We start from the raw sequence: 10,212 nt of genomic DNA on the forward strand, positions 1-10,212 counted from the left end.
GAATACACATACTAACTTACTCCGACATCACAGAACCCACAGATCCACACACACACACACACAGACACACTCACTGTAACATCATAGAACACACACATACATACACCCACACACTCACTGTGACGTCGTAGAAAACACTCACTCACTGTGAAATCATAGAACACACACATTGACTCACTGACTGTGACATCATATAACACAAACAATAGAACACAGACATATACACTTACTATGCCATCTTATAAAACACACATACACACTCACTATGACACCATAGAACATACTATTTTTGCTTTAAGTTAAACTGAACATTGCCATTACCGGTTGTTGCTTCATCTGGTTTGTGTCTTAAGCGTGAGAGCTTTGATTACAGTATGTGCAGACCTGCCAGTCACCTATGGATATAGCAATGTATCAACGACACATCTTTCCAAAATATCCCAGCATTTTGCGAATTTGAGTGGTAGAGAATTGTCAATTTAGTAAAAGTTTGGATAATTGATCATTTTAATAGATATTTAAGAATATTTTACTGAACTTCTAGTTGAGAGTGATCTTCCATCTCCCATACCCAGTGGCTGAACCTATTTTTTGCAAACATGGATGCCTCATGATAAGCGCCTTTGCAACTTGGTCACACTCTTTGTCTGTGATGTAGACTTTGTGCTTAACTATCTCCTGAATCAATCCCTCTAGAACAGGGGTCTTCAACATTTTTCAGGCCAGGGATCCCCAAATTGATAGAGATGGAGCAGGGACCCCTTACTATATATATTTTATAAAATTGTGTTTTACACAACTGGACGAGTGCAGGAGGCTTGGAGGGATAGGTCCAGGCTAGTCTTGCGCTGTGAGTGAACCGGTGCCCGGCTTGAGAGAGCTTTTGTGTGTCGGTGAATGTGTATTTCTGACTTGATCTTCTGCCTCCATTTATCCTTTTGCTACAATATGTTGGATTCATGTTAATGTGTATTTAAAGACATTTAAATTTGTGGAAAAAACATTGGGGTAAAAAAATATAAAAAAAATATGAAAAATTGTCTAATCAACCAAAAATTTCACGACCCCCTGCACAACCTCCGCGGAACCCCTAGGGGTCACAGACCCTCTGTTGATGACCTCTGCTCTAGAATATCAGACTTCAGTTTTGGATCAGGGATCAGCAGTGTCCCATCTTTTTTCAAAGCTTTGTGGGCCTTCTCAAGCTTCATGCAGCCTCATGAGGGAAACAGGGAACATGGAATATTTCTGGCCACGAAGCCCTTGAAGAAGTGAACTCTGGAATCACTGTGCTAGCACCAGAAGATATGCTGACATTAGGATGAGTGGTTGATGGAAAGGTGTAACTGTCCACTGCATCAGCATCAAGAGGATGTGTAAATTCAATTAAATTTAATTCAATTCAATTTTATTTCTATAGCACAACACAGGTTATTTCATGTCACTTAACACTGAAAGCCCTTACATCAGAATTTTACAACATTATACAGAGAAACCCAACAATTCAACAATTCCTCAAAACAAAAACTCAGACAGAACCAGGCTCAGAGGTGGGCCTTGACCGGTTGGGGTGAGAGGAGTGCAGAGAGAGAAAAGGACAGCATAGAGATACAAAACATGAACTGTTGGTGGGGCTGACAATCACAGAGCAAAGACATGCAGCTCCATGCCGGGACATCTGCAAAAGAAAGAACAGAAACTACGCGAGTGTGGGAACTGAATGGAGAGGCAACAGACAATAAGAAAAAGCTATGGGAGACAAAAAGCAGGAAGTTAATGAGATGTAATGGTGAGATATGAGTTATAGAGAGTGAAAGAGTGAGAGGAAAGAACCTCAGTGCATAACAATGTCCCCCAGCAGCCAAGGGATAACTAAGGGATGGTTTGGGGCCACCTGAACCAGCCCTAATTATAAGCTTCATCAAAAAGGAACTTTTTAAGTCTAGCTCAAAGCTAGAGAGGGTTTCTGCCCCTCGAACACAAACTGGGATCTGGTTCCACAGGAGAGGACTCTGAAAACTGAAGGCTCTGCCTCCCATTCTACTTCTGGAAACTCTGGGAACCACAAGTAGACCAGCATACTGAGAGCAAAGTGCTCTGCTAGGATTATATGGTTCTATAAGATATCTACGATATGATGGAGCCTGGTCAAGAAGAGCTTTGTAAGTCAGCAAGAGAATTTTCAATTCTATTCTTGATTTAACACGAAGCCAGTGAAGAGAAGCTAAAACAGGAGTATTATGATCTCTCTTGCTAAATCCTGTCAATACTCTTGCTGCAGCATTTTGGATCAACTGCAGGGTTTTTAATGAGTAATTTGGACATCCTAACAACAAGGAATTACAATAATCCAATCTGGAAGTAACAAATGCATCAATGAGTTTTCTGCATCACACTGAGGAAGGATTTTCCTGATTTTATTAATATTTCGGAGATCAAAAAAGGCGGTCCTGTAGACTTGCTTTATATGGTGGCTAATGAACAAATCCTCATCAAAGATGAATCCAAGGTTCCTCACTGGTGCTGGAGTTCTAACTGATTTGTTTTGTCTAGTTTTATAGTTTAATGTTAAACTGCATTAGTGCTACAGCTACGAGTTTTCAAACAGGTTTCTTCGTTAGTACTATGGCAAATGGGACAAAACCACATGGCAAAAGAGTTTTCAAGTCACTTTGTGTGTACAATTCCACACAAAACAGTATTTCAGTGTCTCAGCTTAATGATAAACTGGATTACAGTGCCACGGCTTTCTCAGTTAGAACTATGGCAAATACAATAAACTACATCTCAAAATAGTTTTCAAATCACTTTGTGTGGAGAATTTCACAGGAAACAGTATTTCAAATCTCAGTGTCTCTCTTGGTGCTATTACATATGACATCATCCCATTATTAATAGTTAATAATAAGTTAATAGTAATTACCAGGACTAGAAATTATTTCAACAGAGGGACAGAAAGGATTCCTGAATGATTTAACTGATCTATTTGTAAAAAGTGGAAACTAAAAAAACAAATTAATTAAATCAATCTTTGGTGAGATCTCCTTCAAACTGCACCAGCTCTCCTCGGTTCACCTGTACACCATTGTTCATGTTACCTGTCGGCTAGGTTGTGGAGCCGTCCAGTTCTTCTTCTGTGGATCCAGACTGAGTCCATAAGGTTCTCACCACTTGATGCGGGACTCCTTGTTCTTCTCGTGGCTGAAGAGATCGTTTGTTCTTTCTAACTCCTTGCTCTCCCTGATGGTGGATCAGACTCTAAATATTAGACTGTTCCAGTCATACTTCAGGTGTGAAAATGGTTGAGGACTGATTTTAACACGTGTTGTTTGTTGATGGTGCAATTTTTCAATGAAACACTGTAAATTAACACACGACTGATTTAATTCATGACATATTTAACAACACTAGAACGTCAGAGATGTGATGATTTTACAAATAACATCCTGCCAGTCTGAATATTTAACAGATCAATAGTGAAAGCTATTTGTTTTATTTCCCCAGTATTTGACTGCTTTTTAATATTTGGGGTTCAGTTAGTGTTAGTTTATTTGGCCAGTGACTTACATAGAGAGTTTGTAAATTAAAATTTAAAAAATGTAACCATCTTGTCAGTCATCATCTTCATCATCCTCTTCATCGGACTCCTCCATCTCCTCCTGGGCTGCTTGCTGCTCCTCCAAAGCCTCTCTGAGCTCTTGTTCCTCCTCCGGCGTCGGGTCCAGGGCCTCAGTGATTTCTGGTCCGTCGGGGTATTCTGTCTGTGGTGGTGGGGGCACAGCTGGGTTGAACCCTTCTCCTGCGTGCTTCAGACCCCATCCAACATAGAAGTTCTCAAACTTCCTAAACCAAGAGACAGCACAGAGTTGTTTTGTGAAGAGCAACACGGTCGGCTGTCACACAGAGGCGGTCAGAGTTTTCTCATCTTACTTTCCACAAGTGTATGCAAATGCTCCAGGCCAGAGATTGGAGCGCAGCACAGTGATGGCATGCTGAGGGGTGAGCGTGGACGACAGCCGGAGGCTCCAGGGAGGCACGTTGAACATTTCTAAGACACACAAAGTAAAAAGACTGAAGACAAATGAGGCGCCAAAAAGTCATGGGACCCTTCATACCGACAGGGGGGCCCTGAAGCAATATCAGCATTTCTCAGGGTGTTTCTGACAAAACAAAACACTGAAAAATATTGAATTAATTCCAAGAATATACAATTGCAACAAAATAAGAGTTATGGTTTTATGTAATCATAAATGTAAAATTATGTCACTTTTTTTTTCTGAGAAAGATTCCGATTCTGCATGAAATTTAAAATATAGCTACTTTCAAACATGCTTTATTTTTTTTACGTGTAAGTTGTGCACATAACGACATAAGGATGTCATCCTGTTCCACAATAAACAGTATGATGTCATTTACATCATCACTGTCACAGGAGAATATTCACTATGAATTTTCTTTATCCAAACAAAAATTATAACAAAGGACAGGATGTGGCACACACTGATTCACGCGTCAAAACCCGGAGAATGATATTTTGTTTTGAAATGTTATACTCAGTAAATACACACACAGCTACAACTGTATGTACAGTATATGCCCATGGAGCTTCTCTGTTCAGCAGGTTTTAATAGTTACTGCTTTAGTGCACTAACCACCTAAAACTCCTTAGGTAGGTTAGGTTAGGTAGTTACTTTATTAATCCCCGAGGGGAAATTTTTTCGCTACAGCAGCATACAGAAGCAATAAGATAATAATAGAATAATAGAAAAGCAATAAAATAGCAGTAAAATAGCAGTAAATAAAATAGCAGTAAAATAGCAGTAAATTCCTTCCCAACAGGGCAGAGGTCACTTCTGCTGCCTGAGTTCATCATGGTTCACCTGTTATGACCTGGCCTCTGCAGCTCGTCACATGACATAGAAACCACATGGAGGGAAAACAAAGCAGCTGATTTTACAAGTATTCACTTTGTGTCTGAGCTTCCTGGTTTATGAACCTCTTCGCCAGACGAGGTCAGATCAGTGACGAGAAACAATCTCAGAGCAACGTCAGCTTCGGAGACTCGTGATCTGGTCTCAGCCGATTATAAGTGACTGATAATAATTGTGTCATTCTGATAAACATTTCCTTCACCTGAAGCTACAAGCTGCTCTGGTTGTGTGGACAGTAACCAGTCACGTTTGCCCTGCGTTGAGAATCACATACTTTTTTTTCTTTTTAACTTTTAGTACGTACTGCAGCTACCCTTAAAAAGTATCTACTCTTGCATGTAGTATGTGTACAATTTGGAGATATTACTTCATCATAAAGAGGCACTCTCTTGGTCGTATCTGTTGCGATCTGTAGCGCAACATTTGTAGTAAAAAGAAAAAGGATGTGATTTGGAATGAATAAGCTTCCTTTTAATGCTTCTTCTTCATCATCTCCTCCTTCTTCCTTTTGTGAGCGGAGCATCAGCACCACCAACTGCCTCTGCAGTTTAGTCGATGTGACGTAACTCCCGCCGCGAAGAGAATTGTGGGTACAAACAGCCAGAATAGCATGCTGGCCTACAGACTGTAAAATACGACCGGATGTAGTAGAACATCCTGGTACTTTTGGCATCCTACGTCTAACATGCTATTTATTGGAACATACTAAATCTTTTTCTGGCATACTAATAGGTTGGTAGTATGGATACTGGAACGCAGGGACAGTGTAGGTCTTTTAAGTGTGACCAGAGGCCTTTTGATTGGGCAGCAGCAGGGCAGCTTTCCTGTTGACGCTGGACAGTCGGAGGCCATCGAGGTTTTAGTGTGTAAATCAGTCGGAGGCTGTAAATGTGAAGGTGTAGTGTTTGTGACTCGAAAGTCGTTTGGATTTTAAAAAGTGAGAGAAAGAAGTCTCCCTCGGCCCAGAGAGCAGGACAACGACTGACCAGCATCCTGGGAGAGGGAGGTGAGCAGTGGGGGTCCGGTCTCTGGCTCAGGCTCATCAGGATCCTCCTCCTTCTCATCAGCCTCTCCTTCCTCATTGGAGTCATCTCCCGGTTTCACAGCCAGGTTCACCCAGGTGCAGCGGCCCTGAGGTCAGCTCACACATTAAACACACACACACACACCACACACACACACACACACACACACACACACACACACACACACACACACACACACACACACACACACACACACACACAGAGTGTTCACATAGCTGCTGGATCAGACATGTACCTGCTGCAGGATGTGCGGCACATGATGCACCCAGTTGGACAAAGACTCAGCCATTTCAGCTGCTGGTAGGCTCTCAAAGTCCGGATTGACTTCATAGCTGTCCTGGGGCGCCTCCTCTTCCTCATCGCCTTCTTCCTCCCTGAGGTGGTAGTAGCCGTGGGGGCTGACGTGCGTGCCGGCAGAGATCCGAGCGATCTGTGCCCTCAGATAGTTGGCTTCATCCCCAGGGAACGGCGGATAGCAGGCAAGCGGAGCGTCCAGTCTCCCTTTGAAGAATTTGCGGACGAGCCGAGCCATGGTGATCTGAGCCGGAGTGACATGAGGCAGCTTCACCCACGGGAGACCAGGCTCTTTGCACACATAGTAGGAGAACTTATTAGCACCTGTTCCTGGGGCCTCCATTGGCACCACGGGGGGCGGACTGTAGGTCGACCGGGGAAGAGGATCGATCTGGGGAATGACAAGAGAAATAACCGGTACACAAATCATTTCACTTCTTCACCTGGAAAAAGGGCGGGACCAAAAGAAGCCCAGGAAAAGAGGAACATTTCAAAAAGTACAATGAAAAAGAAAATAAAGGAGGATTTAAATGTTTAAAATATGTGATTATTTAATTGTGGATATGCTCTTTGGGAGTTTCTCAAATGTGTGAGATGGGACGTTTAGTTTTTAAATGAATACCATTAAAATCATTAAAATTAAAGTCGATCTTTATCATTACAGATCAAATAAATTCACAGATTTTTAAACTTTAAAGGAAATGAAAACATTTGAACTGAAAAAGAGTGATTTGTAATTGTTAATATTAACATTACCATTACCATTACCATTATCATCAACATTCAGTGCTGACGTCATAGAAACAGGAGGTTTTTTTTATCAGGTAGTTGGATTTGTACTGACATATCTCCAGTCTTTGTGAGTATATAAAATAAAGATGCATGAATGAACTGAGCTTCCCTCTCAGAGAGATAGTTTATTGTTTGTACGCTTCATTTCAGATGTGTTTATGAATAATTTTACAAGAGGAGCAAATTCTAGCAACAAATATGTCACTATGTGTTTGTTATAAACATCAGACAGCCCGGGATTCATAAACAAATCAGATACATTGAGCCCATAAATTTCTAAAGAATGTTATTTTTGTTTTTTTGTATAAATGTATTGATTTTCTAATGATCTCCTTCAGTAGTGCTACTGATGTGTAGACGGCTTTACGGGTGGAGAGAAATCACATTATAATAGCAAACATAATTACAGTTTCAATTAAAAAAACATCGTTGAAGTAAAAAACTAATAGAATAAAGATTTATCAAAAATGTGCTAAAAACACAGAACGAACCCTCGATGTCCTTAAAATCTGGCATCTTAAATCCAAATGAGTGAAATTAAAAAAGGGTTCTTAATGAAATCTCTTCCTCACCTCGTTCTCCTCAGTCTCGGCCTCCCTCTCCTCTTCCTCAGCTGGTTCATCGGTGCTCTGCTCTTCCTCTTCTTTCCCGTCTCGGTGCTCCACCTCGGCCACGATGTAGTTGCTCTCTATTCCCAGAATCTTGCCCCACAGGCGGCAGCGCAGCAGCGCCTGCGACTCCACCAGCTTCTGCAGAGCGAGAAAGATCCTGTGCATCTCCTCTCGGCCCAGACTCACGCCGGCCTGCTCCAGGTAGAAGCCAATCTCACTCACATTAGGAAGAGGAGATTCCCCCTGATGAACACCAGTAAAACTGTGTCACACAACTCAGCTCCAGACAACACGCTCACTTCCTGTATTTTCAGGGAGATGCCTGATGTGTGTCTGTCAGAGTGACACTAAGCTTGTGCAGCAGATGATCACCAAGGTGTATTTATTTCTTTTTATTTATATAGTTTGTGTGTGTGTGTGTGTGTGTGTGTGTGTGTGTGTGTGTGTGTGTGTGTGTGTGTATTTATACATTGGTCTTTATTTTATATACTTTTTCTTTTAATCTATCTCATTTTGATTGTATGCGTAATTTGCAACTTTTTCTTATTTTGTGTTTACCTTTTTTTTTTTTTTTATAACTGTGTTCCTATGCTGCTGTGACAACTAAATTTCCCCACAGTGGGATTAATAAAGTCTCATCTCATCTCATTTCATCTCATCTCATCTCATTTTATATGATCTTATCTTGTCATCACCCTCAGCTGCTTTGTCCCACAGCAGCAATTACAGTTCAGGTTATGTTGAAACAAGTAACAAGTGTCTGACCTCTGACCCACATTAAAACAGACATTATATGTTGCAAAGGGACATCCAGGTACCTACTTGTCCCCCCCTGACAGACAGGCAGAGACGTGCACAGTGCAGGTGTGTGAGGATGGTACCAGCTCGTCGTCCTGGTCCGCGTCCTCCGGCTGAGAGAACAGCAAGTGCTGCTGCTCGGCCAGCAGCTCGGCAGTCGTCGTCTGTGGAAGGTCTCTCAGGGTGCTCTGCATGTCCTCCAGCGAAGCCCGCTTCACTTCCAGGCTCATGTCCTCCATCACATCAACCGTGTCGAGAGGACGCTCGTCCATCACCTTCGTCAGCAGCTGGGTGAGGTGGTCGTAGCTGCAACATGACAGGACAGCAACTGACTAACTGCTTGTTGTGTTTGGACTGGTGATGAGGACCACTGTGGTCACAGCTGACTAAAACATGTGTGAAGACATTTAAAAAAAAAATGAGGATGTAAAGATGACAAAGATCGTAGAAACATAATAAAAGAGGAGATAGAGAAGATGATGACAGAAGAGAACACATTTACGGTAGTACCTGCCTTACCAAAAGTCCAAGTGACATACCAACTGCCAATCTCTCGCTTTTAACAACGTGAAGCATTTTGAATTATTGTTTGAAATGTACAAATAAACTTTCTTTATCTAAACATCATGAGTCAAATATCTGCTGCTGTCTGTTGATGGCGAGATTCAGGCTTTAAATTCACTGAACAAACAGTTTGAACCCAGACTGATGAAGAAGACTTGTGATGAAGAGTGATGATGAAGAGATGTGATGAAGACGTGACTCACAGGTTCCGGTTGCTCCTAGTGCTGGGTGTCAGCAGGTAAGCCTTGAAGGCGCCAGCCCGCCGGTTCAGCTGCTCGCTGTCCGCCTCCATCGTTCAACACCGTTTATCTGCTTTAACGGTTAAAGAAGCTGAGGCAAACTGCCGTTACCTTCGCTTCCAGTGTTTTTACAGTATCCCAGGGAAACGCTCTAACGCCACGTTACTATGGTTACTCAGGCTGGGCTCGCGAGAGCACCATGGAGAAAAAAACAAAACGAAAACGGAAGTAGATGATTAGGCTACATCTGTGACCCCGTTTTTACATTCTTAAATATTTAACAGTATAATGTAAACGAAAAACACTGTGAGGTTCAAAGGATGGTGTCTGCTGTGGGAGAAGAAGTTATCCGACCAAAACAGCAAAATGAATATTCTCCATGACAAGTTAAAGTCTAGAAGTATCTGCAGCAACATGTGGTTATAGTCGAAAAGTAAAAGTCTTAAAGAACTGCAGAACATAGATTGTTTTTTTTCTGCAGAACAGATTTTAAAACCATCTTATATTGTGTGAATAGTTTTACATGTAGTTTTGTGTAAAAGTGCTGCAGTGCACACACGCTGCTGTCACGCGCACGGAGCGCGTCGTCATGGAGACACCGCGGCATAACTGCTGCCACTGCAGCTACAACACGTTACCACTCACTGTATTTTATTGTCTTCGGGACCCCACAGCTGTGGCCACCAAACAACATGAGCTTCATATCCTCCACTTCGTCCACAAACACCTCCATTTCTGTGTGGGAAAAAAAAAAAAAAAAAAAACATTTCCGGGTTTTCATCTCGGTTGTTGTCACGATCCACCAAAGAACCACTGAGCCACATAGATTATTTTGTATGCATAAACATTCATGTGATGCTTTGCGTTGACCAGGGCTCCGATGACGGTGGGCTTTCAAAAGTTTCCAGTTTGTCTTTATAAATTTGGCTACGGATAC

General features: G+C 42.0%; 1 protein-coding gene across 4 annotated transcripts; it reads right to left on the reverse strand.

The window, feature by feature from the left end:
• Positions 1 to 3,372: 3,372 nt before the first annotated feature.
• rsph4a (radial spoke head component 4A) lies at positions 3,373 to 10,011 on the reverse strand. 4 transcript variants are annotated; one of them, XM_069169203.1, is made up of 8 exons: positions 9,921 to 10,011; positions 9,240 to 9,345; positions 8,556 to 8,778; positions 7,636 to 7,917; positions 6,213 to 6,662; positions 5,918 to 6,062; positions 3,931 to 4,048; positions 3,373 to 3,843 (listed from the first exon to the last, which is right to left on the reverse strand). In XM_069169203.1, exons 2-8 carry the CDS (start codon positions 9,326 to 9,328, stop codon positions 3,612 to 3,614), a joined length of 1,539 nt encoding a protein of 512 aa, XP_069025304.1. In that variant the 5' UTR covers positions 9,329 to 9,345; positions 9,921 to 10,011; the 3' UTR covers positions 3,373 to 3,611. The 4 variants fall into 4 exon arrangements, with proteins under 4 accessions (XP_069025304.1, XP_069025305.1, XP_069025302.1 ...); XM_069169204.1 differs by having other exon boundaries at positions 9,240 to 9,348; positions 9,921 to 10,010; XM_069169201.1 differs by having other exon boundaries at positions 9,240 to 9,455; positions 9,921 to 9,993.
• Between the last annotated feature and the right edge of the window lie 201 nt (positions 10,012 to 10,212).

The sequence above is a fragment of the Embiotoca jacksoni genome, unplaced genomic scaffold (genome assembly GCF_022577435.1).
Source record: "Embiotoca jacksoni isolate LCO1_2020_lvr unplaced genomic scaffold, fEmbJac1.0.p SCAF_43, whole genome shotgun sequence".
NCBI lineage: Eukaryota > Metazoa > Chordata > Actinopteri > Embiotocidae > Embiotoca > Embiotoca jacksoni.